This window comes from Arvicola amphibius, chromosome 4 (assembly GCF_903992535.2).
Source record: "Arvicola amphibius chromosome 4, mArvAmp1.2, whole genome shotgun sequence".
NCBI classification, from domain to species: Eukaryota; Metazoa; Chordata; class Mammalia; order Rodentia; family Cricetidae; genus Arvicola; species Arvicola amphibius.
The window spans coordinates 74305786-74325094 of NC_052050.1; the positions used below are offsets into that span (position 1 = coordinate 74305786).

Consider the following 19309-nt stretch of genomic DNA (forward strand, 5'->3'; position numbering starts at 1 on the left):
ACTTCTGAAGAGTGTTCCTGGCATCATCAACCATGGTCAAGAGTAAATGTGTTATGTCCTTTGGACCTACTCCCCAAACCATCACCCTCTATACAGAGAGTGAAGCGAGACAGCCAAGTCATGGGTTCTTGACTCTGGGATAGATGAGCCAGGACTGAATCCCCAGGATGCTGGCAGCATGTCACCTAGGCTCCCATCCCTTCGAGCACTCCAAACCAAAGCCTCAGCTCAGCTCTGGCACCTGAGTGGCAGGGCTTCCCAATGTCCACCCACCTCTGTCCTCCTGGGATGGATGGATGCCCACCCAGGTTCTGTCCTTTAGTAAGAGCTCATGACTCTCTCAGGAAAGACATCACAGACTCTAGTGGGCAGTAGACCTTTCCTGACCCCATCCCTCACTGACCTCATGGCAGTACCAGGAAGCCTGTCAACTTCCTGGCCACCCTCTGGCTGACACAGCAGCAGTCACCTGGCCTATGGTGAGATACCTAAGGCGTTCCCTTAACAGTGAGGATGGAGGGCAAAGAGCGAGGGTCACAGCCACTTCCCCAACTCCACACAGGAAATGGCAGAGACCAGAGCGACCCAGGCATCCTGTTCCCAGCTATCTCCGCATCCCAGCTGACCAGGGTCTCTCCCATCATTCCAGTTTCCTCTGAATGGCCACAATGTTGGCCACACAATGAGGTGGACCACAAACCAGCTGGTGCTCCTGTGTGCACCAATATTACACCCAGTGAGTGGAAAGTTACCCACAGGAATCTGTGAAAGCCTGAACACGGGGCCACAAGGTATAACGTTGATTTGCTGTGATATGAACAAGCCCTTGGCCAAAGGGTCAACAGGAACTTGGCAGCAGGTTGGATAATAGTCATCACAGTGGCTATAACTTTTTGAGCTTCTCTATGGGTCAGGCACCAAGCTGATGAGCGTTTTATTTCTCATACCAACTTCTCTGACCCTTACAAATATTATTCCCATGGTACAAATAAAAAAAAACCCTACATTCAAGATTAACTGACCCACAGAAATTCACACAAGTAGTAAATGGGGGTGAACCTCAGCATTCTGGTTCTATGCCCCACAGCCTTCACCCCAACCTCTTACTGTCTTTCATAAGAGCCCTAGAGAATGGTTCAGAAAGACACGCATGCCCCGTGTGTATATGGCTATAAGTGATGGCACCAGCGACTCCCCTCAGATGTGAGGCCAGGCAGAAAATGCAACTGGCTATGTCTGTGGAATCCCAGTTCCTGAGAGATGACAGGAAGCACTGGTCCTCCCTCCTCCTCGACACTGTTTGCTGTGTGCTAACGAGCCACGTGCCCCACAGACTGTACATGTTAATCTCTCTTTATTCCACACCACATTATAAGGCTGGCAACATCATGGATCTCACTTTATCAATGAGGAGTCTGAGGCCCGGGAAATTAGAATCGGAAGCTTTCACCTGGGGCCGAGGACTTCATGGACACAGTTCTGTTCCCTTGAGCTCTGTGCATCTGCCTCCACTGGTAAGCTCTCCACCTGCGCTCAGAGATCTCAGGACCAGAACTTCCAAACTATCCACTCCTCTACAGAAGGTACCCAGACTATCCCACGAGACTCAGGCCCAAGTGTCTGTACTTAGTCCCACGGGCAAAGCTCTGAGACACGCAGAAATTTCGGTCAGGAGTCCACGTTCTTGCCTGTGTTTTCACGGTGCTTGAGCAACTGTCTCAAGAAGTAGGAAGTCTGAGAATCTCAAGTTTCAGACAACCACTGAGGTTATCCCTTCCAGCAACAGGATTCAGCTGCCCCTTCCCTACCCACCCCCACCCCTGCACTATAGCCCTTGGAGACTGACCCCAGGAAGGAGCAGGGACCTTCATGTAGGATTACTAAGAGCTGAAAAGGCGGTGTCACATGCCTGGCACTGTACAGCAGACTCCAGCTTTGTTGATGGTGACTCTCTCCTGCCACCAACCCACAAGTCACCTAGATGCCATCCCCCCACAGTCACCCATCATTTAACCTAAGAGCTTCGGCTGATTTAATTTGCTAAATGTTAGCTCTGTCAGAGGCAGAGATCAAAAGTGGGACCGAGAACCCAAAAGGCAGAGGGCCAGGATGCTACGTTCCAACCTATTCCTCATCGTTAAGAGAATGAGAAACAAAATAAATCATAAAATAAGATCATATAGAGGCACCCAGGCAGGCCAGCCAGTCAGGAAACAAGAAGTTCGGGCTTAACCCACAAATTATTGAAGGACTCACTCAAATACATCCTTCAAGACAGGAAAGAGCAGCCACTCCAGAAGCTGTCCATTAAACACACAGTTGCACATCCACATCCCGTCATAGAGGGAGAGAGACCCTAAGAGGTAGCAGCCCTACGTTCCTGCCCCCATTACTCTCCCAATCTGCACCCACATTAATGGATCAGAAATTTCCAAGGCAGCACAGAGAGAAGAGAGGCACCTGGTCCTGAGTTCCTGCTGGGACAGAGGCATAGTGCAAGCAGCAGCAAACAGAGTCAGGAAGGAGATATCATGGATTAGGATCCTGGCTCTGCTGTCTCTCCCAGAGCAGCTGTGTTAACAGTCTAAAAGAATCAGACAGCACTCACTGACAACCAGGGACCATTCTCGAAGAAAGCAAGGAGTCCTGGGAGCGCGTTGTGCAAACGAGATACAAAACATTTGGTCGGGAAGCTGTTCAGCATGTCTGCACGGAGTACCTGATGTGAGGCAGGATTGTTCTAGCCCCAGAGGACACAGCACTAGCCAACCAAAGATCTTGCTATCAAGGAGATGGGGCTGATCACCTAACGTGAACCCACCGATGGCATCAATATCTCTGCTCCCATCTTACAGGGCAGAAAACTGAGACTTCAGGAGTGTATCAGCATCAATCAAAGCCAGTGAAATAACTAAGCCGGTAAGGGCTCTAGCTACACAAACCCTGGGCTTGATCCTTGGAAGCCATGTTAAGATAGAAGGAGAGAATAGACTTCATGAAGTTATCCTCTGACCTCAACATAAGCATTTTCCCCCACCACACACACATACTTATCATATACAATAGTAATAAATAAAGTCATTTTTAAAGGACTGTGTAGTTGGCAGGTGTGTGTTCATGTGGGAACATATGGAAGCCAGAGGACAGCCTTGGGTCTTGTTCCTCTATGGGTTGTGCATCTTGAATTGTTTAAGACTACGTCTCTCCACAGCCTGGTGCTCACTAATTAAGCTATGCTAGCTGCCAGCCACTTGCATCATCATACCCAACTTTTTAAAAAAGTCGGTGCTGGGAATTGAACTCGGATCCTAGGACTTGTGTGACAAGTACTTTACCAACTGAGCCATGTCCCCAGCCCTAGTCACTGCTTTTATACTTGGAAGGGTCTGCCTCTGGAGTCTGACCTTGTCACAGCGTAAGACTCCTGTCATCTGAGGGTTTATTCCAGGAGGGGGCAGGTGATCATCATGCAGAGGAAAGGCATGGCCTTCGGGGGAGGACTTCTTCCTGCCCCCAGACTCTGCTGCTCCTCCTCAGAGTCCAGGACTTCCCAAGAAAAGGGTACTTTTACAATCTAGTCTACTTGGGTTTGAGATGTGAAGAAATCCCAGGGTGGGTGGGGAAGTTGCTCAAGAGACACCGAGTGAGTTAACAGAAAGCCTGAGGCAGATCCTAGGTTGCTCAGAGTCTTGGTTCTGGACTGTCTTACCAACCCTGCTATCTACACCCTTCCCAAGCATTTAGCGAGCTATTAAGATAGAGTGAGGCCCAGAGGAAGGACCGGACCAGTCTGGCCAAGGTGAAGAGACAAGGGCAAAAGTAAGTGTGGAAGACAGAGTGTGTGTGTGTGTGGGGGGGGGTGCCACACCACCAGGAAGGGGAGTGGCAGAGCACACTCATGGCCCTGGAATGGCAGTGCTGAATGCGCTCCAGTCCATGGTGTGCGCAGGTGGACATGTTATGCCCCACCCAACCTCAGAGTCTCTCTCTAGAGCACAGGACAGGAGTCCAGGAGCTGGTCGGCCTGTCAAAGCAAAATTGCTGCAAGAGCCCCAGATGTTGGCTGAGAGAAATGCTGTGACTATCAAGCTGACCCATCAAGCAGATCCGGGAGGATTATTTATTGTTTATCATTGAGAGGCTGTCTCTATAATTCAACTCACCAGACTTTAGTACATAAGAGTCTATGGTTCCGTTAAAGTAATGTGACAGATTCATATGTACCTGAGACCTAGTTCCGTGTCGGAAACATCACAAAACTGGACTGCGTGCTTGGGATGACCTCACTCACTTGTACATAGTAGACAATGCAAGTCCATTATGTACACCCGAACAGTAACGTGAACGAGAATGGGTTTGGGTGGAAGAATGGAGAAGGGCAGAACTTTCACTAGTTTTTAGTTTCACTGTACGGTTTGGATGCTTAACCCTAAACCTGTACTCCTTACATAATGACAGTTTTCGGTGAGTATTGTTTGAAAAATTAAATGAAAAAAGAAAACCACCTCCCCAACAATGGACGGGACACACATACTGGTTTAGTCGAAGACATCACAGCCCCTGTACCGGCTAAACTTTCCCACAAGTGATCATTAGACCTTCCGTTTAGTCTGTGGGTTCGAGGTGGAGATGCATCCGCGCAGGCAGGGCGTTGTGGCGACATTTACAAGAGAGGTTTTTAGTGTGAAGCAGGCTCGAGGGTATGGACACCTGACACCTTCAATAAAGCGGAGATCCCCAGCTGGGATGCTGTGTGGAGGAGGCCAGGCTGGAGAAAGATCTCTGGGGGGCAAGTTCTTTGGACTACCATCTCTCTGACTAAGACTGTCCTGCCTCCCCATGGACTCCAGAGCCAGCAGAGAAGCACTGAGCTCTCCGAAACCCTGAGCCAAAGCAAATCTCCTGAGCAAAACTCCCATTTAAACTGTTTACTTTAAACACTTAGTCAGGAGCTGACTAACACAGATGGTTTGCTGTCTTTGATGAGATCCACAGCCACTGATTAACCCAATTCCCAAGGTGACTAGGGTCCAAACAAAGTTATAAAACATTTTCTATTATATAGCAAGGTTCCTCTTGCCAAGAGTATTTCCAAAAGAATTCATAAGAAACTGGTAATTTGTGAGGTAAGTTATGAGGTACAATTGGGAAAGAGGGGTGAGAAGGAATGCTGCCTCTCATTATAACCTTAAATGGTCTTTAACATTTGGATTTATTTTACTGTGATTGGGTATTTTTCTTTAATGATAAACTGACTTACAAAATACTCTGGAGAGACAAGGCCCCAATAACCATCAAGCAGTGGTTCTCAACCTGTTGGTCGCAACTTTTTTGGGTCAAGCAACCCTTTCACAGGGGTCCCATATCAGATATTCATATTACGGTTCATAACAGTAACAAAACCACAGTTACAAAGTAGCAACAAAAATAATCGTATGGTTGGGGGGGTCACCACAGCATGAGGAGATGTATTAAAGGGTTGCAGCGTGAGGAACGTTAAGAACCACTGGTCTAGGCTGTACTGGCTCCTTTCATTTTCTGCCTGAAGAGCCTGCCTCGCATATATCCTATCCATTTTCTCCAGGCACGGGAGTACATTACCAGGAGAGATGAATGGTTGCTATGGAAACTCTCCATGGCGATATCAGGCTTCTGGAGCCTTGGTAAGCTATTTGAATTTAAACACTGCTGTCATTCCTGCCTCTGCTCCAGGGACCCAGTGTGGCCGCCTTGCAAGTCTCCAGCTCTTAATTCAGCCTGGCCACAACCTCATTCTCTTAGCCTGTAGGAGGAGGAGAGGGCTGGGAAAGAAAGGCATGTAGACCCCACCAGATGGAAGCCTGCAAAAACAGAACCACATGGGCAGCTCAGGGAGCTTCTCCATCAGCCTGACTGCTGGAATGCCTTACAAGAGGCCAAGCCAAGTGTGTTCCCACTGCTCTAGTCCCAGAAGGGATAAAGGAAGAGGCAGAGAGAAGCAGGTCACACCTGCTGGTTCCCTTTCCTCCTTCCTGGGACAGCCGTTGTTTACTTGCCGGCTGCAGGTGGCAGGGGCTGAGCCTATAAACACCACTGAGAAGCCAGTTGGCTTGGCTGGAGGAGGCCACTTGAGTGGAGGATATGAGACCACTGTTAATCACCTCCCAGCCAAACCCGATTTCCTGCCTAATTCCCTCAGGCAACGCGCCACACAAATGTGAACCAACTCATAAACAGACATGAGACCTGTGGCCAGAAGGGCCCTCGGTTATATCTGGGGGCAGGGAGAAGCTAAGTCTTGGAACACATCTTGTGAAGTGCTGCAAAAATCAATGAAACACGCAGTCGCCACCATACCTATCATTGGTGCCCGGAGGACACAAAATTATAACGCTGCCATCCGCCAGTGTAGGACATGCATACATTAACAAATGTCAGAAGCAGCCACTGATTCAAAGAAGGAAAAGAAACCACCTCCTACCAGCCTCCTGAGAGCCACCAGTGAGCCCGCCCATATTCCCAATTCTGCCTTTGGTAGTCACACTGAGTAGGTAGTTTATCAGTAGAGAGCACCTTGCCCCCCGGCTATAGTTGGCTTCTGCCAACCAAGGACTTCTGTTATTCCTGGAGTTAGCACCCTGAGTTCAAACGCCATGCAGTGCAGGCCATTTGTGTAGATAGGAGCCCAGATTTTTCAAGGCAAGGAAAGAATAGCATGGGGCTATAAAGATGGCTCAGCAGTTGCAGAAGACCCAGGTTGGGTTCTCAGCATCCCCATGGTGGCTCACAACCCTCTGGAGCTCTGCCTCCATGGGATGTGATGCCTTCTCCCACCTCCCACCAGACATGTGCTGCTCTTGGCTCAAACACAGGTAGTTTGGTTCATCTAGTTGGAACTCTCCAGTTGATTTTCTGTCTCAAAATTTTCCTCTCCTTCCTTGCTACACCTCTCTTCCCCGACATCCTGTTTCTGGCTACCCAACCTGAAAGTCCTTCAACCATGGAGTGAATAGATGGGAGGAATGAGGAAACTCAGCTTCAAGTCTACCAACATCTCACTTGTTTTCTGTCTCTCTTTGCTTTCATTTCCAGGATCTCACTGACGCTGGAGGGCCTGTCCCCTCATAGTTACCCAACTCCTAGAGAGACATTTTGCCAGCTACAATGCCTTTCAGTATAAGCCAACCAATAGCCCAGGGCCCAGCTACCATCTTGCCTTGGTTTCTCTCCCTCTGGGTCACAATCTGCCTACCCATGGGGTTGGGTACCAAATGACTTCATGGACCCCATGTCCCAGAGCTACTGAAGTTAAGCATAGCAGCCACTCCTCGGCCTGCTTGCCAAGCTCATCCACTCCTTCCCTGCACTAACCCACATGTCCCCAGCTTCCTGTCTCTTCACACCCCTGGGCTTTCCCAAGCTGCCCCCCATGGATGAGCACACCTCTTTCTACTGTGACTTTTTGCCTGCCAGTTACACCCAACAGACAGCTCTTTATTGATGCTGTCATGATTGTCTCTTGACTTGTTAGCCGTACCATTCCTAAATAAGAGAACGCAGATCTTAGCACATCAAAGTTGTCACGAAAGGGAAACCCAAACCCAGAGTCTGTGTGACAGCTCACAAGCTTGGCCCCTGTCAGAGTGTAGACACATGCCCAGGGGCCTCCTGTCCAAGTCCCTTGCCCTGGGTTAGCCCTGCCCATCTTCATGGGGAGTGTACCATTCATCTGCAGCAGCTTCGGGGTCTCTTACCTAATTCCCCGGCAGGTGCTGAGCGTGACGCTGGACTCTTCTGCTTCCCTCACAGTCCCGTGGTAAAAGCAGTGATCCTGGCAAACAGAAAGTGCTCACGTCAAATGGCGCCGGTAAACATGACCATGTTAATGTATCATGAACGACAGGTGACGGCTTAGTTCCTTACCAAGCCTGACCTTGCAGGATCTAAAAACCTGCAAAAAGCTTCCAAGTGACCTTTGTTTTCTTTCTTACAGGAGCCTAAGAGAAAGCACAGGGCAGACGCCACCAGTCCTACTGAGTAGATGGAAATGTTGAGGCTCACAGGTTGGAGAACCCAGTTTCAGATCTGACATGTCAGCCTCAGGGAACAGTCTTCTGAAAGATCCAGTTTCTCACCGATGTCGCCTTTGTAGCTCACTGTCGTGGGTTGGATAGTGTCCTCCTAAAATTCTTATGCCCACTCAGAAGCCCAGAATCTAACTTCATTTGTAAATAGGGTTTTGATCATGTCATTGAATTAAGATGAGGTCACAATCGATGAGAATAGGTCATAAATCTAATGGCCTCATCTACCTATCAGATGAAAGGACACAAAAGATATATAAGGGGAGAAGCCACATGAAGACAGAGGCAAAGACAGACATGAGAAGCACTACGGAGTTAGAGGAAGAAAGGGAGGACTCTTCCCTGGAGGCCTTACAGAGAGCACAACCCCTTCCAACAACTTGCTGTTGGACCATTAGCCTGTAAAATGGAGAGAAAACCAATTTCTCTTGTTTTAACCTCCCCATTCACAGCACTTTGTTAGGTCAGCCTCAAGATCTGAACACAGCTCAAGATACTTTTCCTCCCCATTGAATCCTCCACACTTGGACTCTCCTTCTTGGGAACCACGAAGCCTGATGCTATTCTCTCGTCATGATGCCTCACAGGCGTCTGGTCCCCAAAAGCCAGCTGGAGCTTTCCATCTTTATAGACACTGAGAACCGCCACATGCAGGCCCTGGGCAAGGCTTCAGAGATGCAGTGGGAAAATGGACACACAGCTCTAGTCCCTGGGGTTTATAGCCTTGTGGAAGCAAGTCATTGATAATTAGGAAGCCGTGGTGAATGAGAATTGTACCTCCTCTACCCCCGCCATAGTTCAAGTATTTGAACACTTGGAGATGCTACTTGGGTAGGTAGTACAGCCTCGATAGAGGAGGTACATCACTGGAGGACAGGTTTGGGGTTTTATAGCCTCTCCCACCTCCAGCTTGCTCTCTCTGCTTCATGTTTGTGGCTGAAGATGTGATCTTTCAGCCTCCTGCTCTGGCTGCCTGCTGCCGTACCATTAGAGACTAGCCCTCTGGAACCTTAAACCCAAATAAACTCCCCCTTCTGTAAGTTGCTTCTAGCCATGCTGTTTTATCCCAGGAACAAAAAGCAAGTGATACAGATGTCAAACGCACACAGCTACGGATAAAAGTTTGTGGCAGCAGAGACGGGTTTGCTCACTCGGCTCATCACAGCAACCAGGAAAGAGCACTTCTAGGAGTGCCTCGTGCCCGTGTGCTACACCAAACTGTCCCCCTACCCCAAAACAGGTGGTCAGCAATAGGGGTCGGAATGGATAAGTCAGCCAGAACAGAGAGAGGTAAAACTGGGAATAAAGCCAGATTCTTAAAAGGGCTTCCCCAATACCCTGAGACTAAGCGGCAGTCACAAATTCCCAGGCTAGCCCTGCATAACAAACAACCCAAGGGTCTCATCTCCAGAATGTGCTGTTTGCAGTTGTTTCCTTGTGGGGGGTCCAGAAGGCAAACCCACATATCTGAGTTTGCTTCCCTCCCACCTCTAGCCCCGAAAAGAGCTCTGTAATAAAACTGAAGCCGTTTGGCACAGCCAAACCAGCCTTACATCCAAGTTCCCTCATGGACCAATGGTGAAAATGACTTCTCTGGCCTTCCACATCTTTAGCCTTCAACCTCAGGAGGGTCATGAGCGTCCACTATACAAAGGAGCTGGACTGCTCCCTAGCCCAAAGATAGACAGCAAACATTAGTAGCCATTTTTTCATTAAATTCTTTCACTAAAGATAAAATATGGCCTCGGGGGACTCAAAAGGCCACCAAAAGGGCTGACCCAAATGAATAACCTTTACTGTTTCTATTCTATATCCTGTTCATCTGAGCCAAACAGCTATGTCAGGAAGCACAAGCCAAGCCCAAAGTCCTCTTGGGCTCTTTCTCTGGATCGCAGGTACCGTTTCATCTACCAGGGATCCATTGTCCAACAGCACTGGTTACCTGCCCATTCATACTGACACACAGCCAGGAGGAGGAGCAACAGCGGCCTCCTCTTGGCATCAGAGACTGCTGAACTTGAACCAAGTCAGATTCTGACCTTCACGTGAGCACAGAAGAAAACCACTGTGATGGGTCTTCCTTTGTTTGTCATCCCCTAGCACCTAGGAAGGCAGGCGACATAGACACAGCCTGATCTCTAGCCAAGGGTCCCACTGCCTTCAAAGGCCAACCTGTCACATGGCTTCCCTGTCTGGCCCCTATCTGGGCTAGGGTAACTGAAGGCAGACTATCAACAATCAAGTACTAGACCTGGTCTTTGGAACTCGATAGGGAGGCCACAAACCCGATGTGTAGAACACTAACATTGAGAAGAACGGACAGTTCTCCCTGGGAGAGGGGTCCAGGCCTTCACAAGGAAAGCAGGGCTCATAGACAGTGGAATGACAGAGAGTCAAACATTCAGAAATGAAGGCCGGAACACTGTCCCTGCTGGCTCCTTCACAAGTAGCGAGAACTTTGGTCCAGACGTAGCTAAGGAAGTATTGGTATTGGACCTCTTCGGCTCTCTGGATGATGGCTGTAGTGTGCACACTCCCCGTGCTCTCTGCAATGGCATGTTCTACAACTGTCATGTGCTCTATCTTTAATGTACAGAGGGCACAAGCACATGTGACCAGAGTACCTGTCACCCACTCTTAGTAACTGCAAGGGCTAACAGCCAGCAGGCTCCTACTGCTTGATAACAGTTGCTTATCTGTACTTTAATTCTGATCCCAGCTTTATGAGGCAGATATTATTCCCAGGAGTTTAAAGGGGAAACTAACGGTTAGCTTAAAGGATCCCAGCTTCCGGGCTAAGATCAGTAGACGTAAAGAGCTTTAGCAAAACAGTGATGTGAAAACCTGAGCCCGACATCTTGGCCCTGAACCCAGTCCGCTACCATTCCCAACCAACGCAGAATCAGCACCTGACTGAATTCTCTTGCCAGAGCTGTTCTACCCTCTAGAAAGTGGACACGCTCTAGTCCAGGTCTCGCCCCTTTTAAGCATAACCAAGTTACTCTTCCTCTTCCCAATCCCCTCAACTGTAAAACATGGAGTTAGAAATAATAGTTATAAATCCCCATAAAAATCGGTGACTCATCTCACCCTTCCAGAGCACTGAGTCAGTTACCAGCACAACTAATTTCTGCGATTGGAAATAACAAAAGGACTCAGTACGGTCCAAAGGGTTGATTAAGGCCACACAGCTAGTGAAAGCCAAGACCGCAGCCCTGGCTTCAGATCCCAACCCCTGTAAGTCTTGCTGTTGGAACACATCCCCAGACCTGTTCCCCCAGTAACCTGACCTAGATTAGGGCTGTAACCTACAGGGCCGACTAATGAGTCTCGATAAGATTCCCAGAACGACTATTAAGTTTGAAGGCCCAGCACAGCCCTCAGCATTTAGGCCAAGAGCAGCTATGGATTTACTCCAGTCCCATTTCTCCTTGGTTTCTTAGTTTCCAAAGGAGAAGGCTGACTGGGAGCCCCCTGGGCCTGGGTGGGGACTTCACAAGAATCCAGCAGTGGTGGGTGGAAGAAAGCCATGATCTTGGCCCACGGTTCAGTCAGGATCTGCTTCAGCCAGCAGGGCCTTCGGGAAGGAGGGGGGGGGATTCAGGGGACCCGGGGACATCCTCTCCCACTGCTCTGAAAGACCCTTAACACATCTCTGCTTGGTGCACAGCGTAGGGAGCACAAAGAATAAGTTCAGAGCGGCCATGAAGTCATTGCATTCCGCAGCTCTTGGGGCTGAGGAGGCCACCCCGGGGGTGGGGGTGGGGGGCTTTCACAGCAGGAAGCATGAGCTCATGGCAAACTTGTGCCCTGAGACCCATTCTTGACTTATCGCTATGGAGGTGGGAGGTGCTGGACTCAGAGGAGGGGGTTTTTGTGAAATTGAAACGGCTATGGGCTTTCTCCACGTGGCGCTTACCCAGCCCTTTGCCCGTTCCTATTCCTGGAAGCAGAGAACAGAAGTCTGAAGAAGGGAAAAGCTTGAACCAAGGGGCTCTGCGGAGGTGTGGGTCACAGCTGGACAGCTTCCCTGATAAGGCCCCGTCTGCCCACTGCTGTCACTGGCCACACTTCCAACTTCTTTCCCACCCAGCAGAGTCTTGGGAAGAAGTCCCACTGACCTTCTCATCCCCTCCAGCGATTCAGCTACCCTACTGTAGACCTCATAGATGAGTCCAACCTTAAAGGGACCCATCATTTCCCCATTCCAGGGAGTTTGATAAACTAAGCTAACCTGCTAGTAACTGCCAATAGCTATCTGGTTAGACATCCGCACACAGGCAGAGATATTTGAAGAATATTACATGAGAATCTATTTCCATGGATACTGTTAGAGGGATCCCAAGCAGAGGAGCCTCTCCTTTTCTCCTCCATCCACGTCATACATCACATCTCTTGCCTCAGAACCCCCAAACACAAAAGGTCAGTGTAGCTTCCCATCACATCTCATGATCCCAGGCTCAGAATCCTGGGTCTGGTCCAGTGCTTCTCCCCTGAGGCACCACTGGGTGGACGATGCAGAGTCCCTGGCTTCTGCCCGTGGGATGCTAACAATGTCCAACAATCAGCAAGCATGTGTAACTGTGCCTTGCAGGAGAAAAAAGAATCACTGCTTCTGCGTGAGATCCACTGATCTGAGCCTGTGGATTCTAACAGAAATCGCCATGGGTAGAGCCAACAAATCATGACACATAGAATTTACAATCTTAAACATCCACCAGTAGGGTATAAAGTAAGTGAAATAGATTAAGATGCAAAACCATTTTCAAAAGGAGGACTCTTCGATCATATGCCAAAACTTTCCCCCTAAAAACAACTCTGAAGGGAAAATGTTCAGTATTAAGACAACAGCAACATTTTACAAAGCTCAATAGAACTTGGAAGTGGCGGTGCATTCCTTTAATCCCAGCACTAAGAAGACAGAGGGAGGAGGAGATCTACGAGTCCGAAGTCAGCCTGATCTAACTAGATCCTGTCTCAAAAAAAAAACCTTGATGGTTTACAATTGCATTAAAATAGTATGATGTTAATGCGAATTTGTATGCACAATGATAAAATCTCTGCAAAACCTTCCATTTTTTAAAAGATTAATCAGCATCTAATTGGATGAGATTATGGGACAATGAGTAAATTACTCCTTTTAAAAAGACAGTCTTAACGAATGGTTAGTTAACACAGGCGTAAGAAATAATATTTACTTTGTCATGATTTACAGGGATTTTAACCAAGGCAATTTAACCTCAAACATTCCATCTGTTTGCTTTGCCATGTTTGCCAACAAAGGACAGGCAACAACTAGGAGACAACAGACTTAGCTTCTGTTTGTGCTCTCGGTCTTAAGTCAGGGGACACAAGTCCTTCAGAGAAGGACTTTCCATCACTTATTTCCTCCACCCTGAAGAACGGTACCCAAATACAGCAGCTGCTGATGGACACACGTAACTCACCTCGGACTTCAGCGTGGTGGTTTGAGGGTTGCCATTTGCAGTGTAGCAGGTTTCTGTGTAGGCTGGAGCAAAAAGCTGTCTGGAAAAAAAAAAGACATTTGCATCTTTATTGACAGATTCCATCTTCCTGGTGATGGGGCCAGTGACTTTAACTGAACCAGGAAAAGTGGCCCCAAACTAGAAGAAACTGGGTGGCCATTAAGGAACCAAGGAACAAAAAGAAAACCAGGAGGAAATTTATCAATGGTTTTATATTCAGAGATCATCACTCCAGCCAAACAGAATAGACAATACTAAACCAACTATCTTGATTCATTTTCCTGGGTCCTGAGAAAATGGACATGCAACTACATCCACAATATCCCAGGGTCAGGGGAGCCTATTGTGAAATTCAACTGATCCTTCCAATATTGTATATGCTAACTTTCAGCATGGGTGCCTCACGTTTTCTTTAGAAGAATAACCTCTGCAAAATACTTTTGGTGGGGTTATCGATCAAGGGGGTCCACCTAGTCTTGGCCTATGCTTTAGGCAAAGTCAATGGAGTGCCAGGTCTGAGCAGATGACAGGAATAGTCATTGTCCACGAAGCTGCTGAGGCTGCTGTTTATCCCTTCTGTGGGTCAGATCTCTCAAGACCTGCTAGTTCTGTTGGTCGCCATCCCAACAAATTCCCTTTTTCTTTTCCAAATGTGGATACTGTTTTCTCTCTCGACACAGACCCTTTGAAGCTGACATTTAGGATCCCTAACCAAAGGAGATACAGAATAGGCTTCCTAGACTTTCTCTCAAAGCGAAATGAAAAATAAAAGAACCAAACAGATGTTTCAATTAACAGAACTGATCCCCAGAAAGTCAAGGTCAGGGAGAAAGTGGTTTCTGATTTCTAATGAAGCAAAACACCACAAATTCAAGGATGACAGAAAGAAATGCATATTTATATATAAATGTGGAAAATCTAAAAAGTCACAGGGCATTGAAGAAATATATGTATTTCTCAATTTCATTTTAGTGAAAAACTAAATGTACCCCCGAATGCATGTACTAAAAACAACCGGCAAGGCCAAGAGTCCTTCGCCAATGCTGACTATCTCGGGGGAGAGCAGATTTCCCAAGACAAGTTACATATTGCTGCAATTAAAAAAAAATACTTATCAAATATTTTGAAAACAGGAAACCTAATCCAGTACTCCTTTTAGAAGAAAACACAGGTTGAGGCCAGAAAGAACAGTCAATGAAATCTGCAGAGACATTAGATTTTGGAAGAGGTGACACTTCCCAGGGGAAGGGACATGGCTCCAAAGTCAAAGCCAGACTCTTCCCACCCTAGGATGCAGTCAGAAGGCAGATGACTCAAGGATTAGCATTCGGGCTTGAAGAGAAGCAGAGAAACCCAAGAGGCATGTGTAAAACCAGAAAAACACAAAACTCAGCTGGCCCAGAGGACTGCTCAAGCTTATTTTCTGTGAAGCATCCAGAAGATTCAGAGAGGAGTCATTCACAGGTGGGAAGGAATTCAATAGTAAGTCTCACAAGCTTGTGTCTTCCCAGCACTTGCAAGTTTACTCAACGGAAGATATAGTTAACTATGGACAAAATTCTGAGTAGTTCAGCCTGCCAGGGGCTAGGGGCATGGGCTGGGATCTGAAAGACAGGCCTTGATTCCAGCTCTGACCACTGCTGTCTCTACAAACACTAGCTGCTTACGGTCCCTCTCCTTTGCTTCCTCTTCCCAAGAGTGAAGGCAATAACCTACTGAATCAAACCATATAGCGATACAGGTAGCAAGCTGAACACCAAGCATGGCAGAGGGGAGCTGGGTAGAAAACAATGATTATCACCATTGCTTTTATTTTAGTCTAACTTTTGGAAACAGCGTCTGTACTCCAAGCTGGCCATGAACTCATTACACAGCCAAAGATGGAGCCCTGAGGTTACCATCCTCCTGTCGCTACCTCCCAAACGCTGGGAATTACAGGGCGGATGAGTGAAAACATGCCCCAATTTATAGGTGCTGAGGATTGAGCCCAGTTCTCATTAGTGACAGGCCAGTATTCTCAGCCATTAAGCCACATTCCCTGGCGCCTCCCTATTGCTTTTAGCAAGGTTTATGATAGAAGAACCCAGAAAAATGACTGGATTTTCTTCTCTCTCTCTCTCTCTCTCTCTCTCTCTCTCTCTCTCTCTCTCTCTCTCTAGCTCTCCTCAGCTATTAATTCACTCCATACGTCACTTAGGAGAGACGATAAAAAGCAATTAGCTCATCCCCATGCTCCATTTCCTGGGTTGTTTCCACAGGCGGCATAATGGACGGCTGGTCAGAAGTTCAGAGTTTAATGGCGTATCCTGGGTACCAGTGGAGAGATGTAAATTTTCCCACAGGAAATGCACTTGAGGTAAATACACTCTAAGCTTATTCTGTGTCTTAACTGGGAGGGGGGAAGGGAGAATCACGTATCTGGCAACATTAAAATGAGCCAAAGGGGGAGAGGGTAGGGGGATGAGCCAAGGAGAATAACCCAAAGTGAACCTCTGAGGTATCCACATATTCATAGGAGATGGTTTTCCTGCAGCTTAGTTGGGGGGTTGTCCTCCTCGGCATAGGACTCTTGGAGTCTCAATATTTAAATTACCTGAGAAAATAAAACAGATTTCTCACCAGACTGCATACTCCCTTGAAAGCAGGGATCATGGTTGTCTTTAAAAGCTCCAACTAGCTTCCAAAGCAGGCAATACACATTTATTCTGAACAAATGGATGAGTAAATTAATGAATTAATGAACAAATGGCCCTCCCACCTAGTATCAGAATCTACCAGATAGCCATTCAACAAGAGAAACTTCCAGAGACTGGGAGCTCCTGATGCTACCCGCTCTGACGTCAAGTCCTCTCATAGGTAAAATTCTCATCCTGAATTTAAAATGACCTCACTGTATCCAGCACCTACTGGCTTCATCCTGTCTCTAGAATCCAAATCTGGAGGGTACAGCCTGTTCCCATTGCTACCTAACCACCATTTCTAAACAAAGTCTACTTTTAAAAAAAGCAAGTTAAGAGCTGGGAAGATGACTCAGGAGGTAACAGGCTCCCTGCATAAAGGCGAGGACCTAATTCCCAGCAATTAAGAACAACCCAGTGTAGCAGCCTGTATCGGCTAAACCCAGAGCTACAAAGGCAGAGACAGGATTCCTGGAATCTGCACACCAGCCAATCTAACAGAAATCAGTGAGCCAGAAACTCAGTGAGAGCCTATCTCAAAAAATAAGGTAGAAAGCAACAGAGAAAGACCCGAACAGGTACTTAAGCATCCACCATGTGCAAAATGTAAAACACAAAGAATATGGGGTCACACCCCAGACCTATGGCATCAAAAAGAAACTGAGGCTGGGGCCCAGCCTTCTGTCTTACAACTCCTCCCCGCAGGTGATCCCGATGCAAGAACAAGCCTAGAACCAACACCCTAAACCACAAGTTTCTGAAAAAACTTCAGAAATGTATATACACATCTGACGGACCAAGCCCCCTCTCCTTCCTGCCTCCACCGCATCCTGGATTGACACAAACTGACGAGGTTACTTCCCGCCCACGTAACCGCTAAGCTCTGCTGTTTCTGCACCTTCAGAGCACACCTGAGAGGTAGGGACTCTTACTGTTCCTACTTTGTAGACCAGGGGCCAGGAAACTCTAAGTGGCCACAATGTTGGTGGAACTAGATTTCAACCCCACATCTGAGAGCCAGACTCTCTAAGCAGTCTGTTGCTCTGAGCCTCTGAGATGAAAACATAAAACCAAACCACTGCCTACAACTTGTATATCAACAGTGATGATAACGATAGTGGCCCTGAGGTTATATAGCGTGCTGTGACCAAGGCAACTTGGATACAAATGTCTGCAGAGAAGAGCCATGGGGTAAGCTAAGCACAGGGCAAGAACAAGCTGGTAGACAAGCAAGAACTACTGAGCTAGCTCTATCCAAATAACCCTTCCCCTACATGGGCTGTGGATGTGGGTCAAGAAGGTCCCTCCTTCTAGAAGCAAAGGGGTCATGTTTCATCACCATCTGTACAATTTTACCAATGGGGGCAAAGCACTGCTTTCAACGACTCTCCACTGGCCCCAAGAGAAGGTTGAATATGTCCATGCGCCCAGGCAGGAGGATCCCGGCACTGTGCTCGGAACAAAATTTGCTGTTATTTTCCCAGAGAGGAGACCACATGCATGGATGCTAAGTGGCCAGCTGTCCCTTCTCTAACTACATCTTTCTCTCATCTCTCTGAGAGGGGGCTGGCTCAGCATGGTGGCAGGAAGCTGTCTCTTACCACTGGCATGCGATGGGGTTTTCAGGAAACGACTTGTGAGTTATTGGAGATCCAGGATGAGGGGGAGCCTATCCAAGTTTCCCACCCTCCTCTCTCCCCCACGGGCTTTGAGAGAACCACCATTTCTAGCGTACTCTCTTGCCTCCGGTCCTGTCCATTCTGCACTAAGGAGCCCAAGGGTAGGCAGAGAGCAGCAGAAGGGTCTCTGTCACATCTTAGTCATCACGGTGGCAAATAGCAGATGGCACTGCAGCCCTAAACAGGGGCCAAACCCTAGTCACTCGACCTCGAAGTCCCTAAACAAAACCTCCATTGTGGGGCTGTAGAGATGGCTCCGTGCTTAAAATCACTTGCTGCCCTTTGCAGAAGACCCAGGTTAGGTTCCTCAGAACCCACATGGTGGCTCACAACCATTATTACTCCAGTTGCAGAGGACCAGACACCCTGGTCTGGCCTCTCCAGCCACCAGGCATGCAGATTGTGAACATATAATACATGCAGGCAAATACTCATACACATGAGGAAAAATAAATAATTCTTTTTAAAAAAAATGTGAGGTAGGTCCACAGGAAATCAATTTAAAGTTAAAAAAAAATAAAAACATCCTGAATCTCCTAAAGCCAACCCAAGAAATTAAACTGCACCATCCTCCCCAACCCCAGGCACTCTCCTGGGAAGAACAGCATCCACCTTGGTGACCTAAAACCTTTAGAGCAGCCAAGACCCAAAGCATATAGCCTTTTCTAAGGTTTGTGGCCTTCCAAGGCCCACCAGCACTCTTGCAGAGCTATATATTAACAGGAGTTTCAAATGGTTCTCTTAGCTAACCGCCCCCCTCTCTGGAGCGAAGAGCACCCGGAGCTGGAGATGAATCCACCACCCTGCATCTTCCTCTGCACAGCCCGCCCTCCTCCACCGTCAGATAAAGCAAACGGGTACAAAGTGGTAACAGTGTCAAGCCACCTTGAAAAACAACCCCTTCCCATGTGCTCGGCACAAACAAACGTTTCTCTGCTCCTTCCCAGGCTATTTTTACTGCTGCCCCTCCCCCCTGGTCTAGTTCATCCTTCTGAGACTATCCAAGTGTCTGGACACATGGAGTCGCAGATTCGCTTTTCCCCACTGCAGACTCGCTATCCGCTATTGCTTGGCCTGGGGTGGGGGCTGGCCCTCATCCTGTCCAAGTGAGTCACGTGGCTGTCTTTCTTTTTCCCCTCACACTCTGAATCCAGCCGAATCACTCTACCACACCAGCAAAGACTGTGAAAACGAAAATATGAAGTCCCAGAACCCACCGGGACCCACTGAGAATTAGATTCTCTAAGGGACTAGTAAGAAATCTGTCTTTAATAGTTTTGCCAGGTGATGCTTTTTCATTCTCTGGGAACAATCCTGCTCTGCTAGGTTCACTTTAACTTTTGAACTTTTTCTGAGTTTCCTCCCTAGTCTTCTATTCATCTCCACCACAAAAATCTTAAAAC

General features: G+C 47.9%; 1 protein-coding gene across 1 annotated transcript in view; it reads right to left on the reverse strand.

The window, feature by feature from the left end:
• The window catches only part of Adam19 (ADAM metallopeptidase domain 19), an 85236-nt gene that overhangs the window by 35739 nt on the left and 30188 nt on the right, over positions 1 to 19309 (reverse strand). The window contains exons 4-5 of the mRNA XM_038326722.1: positions 13511 to 13589; positions 7734 to 7810 (exon numbers count right to left, since the gene is read on the reverse strand). Coding sequence (XP_038182650.1) covers positions 7734 to 7810; positions 13511 to 13589 — 156 coding nt within the window. The remainder of the gene's footprint in view (positions 1 to 7733; positions 7811 to 13510; positions 13590 to 19309) is intronic.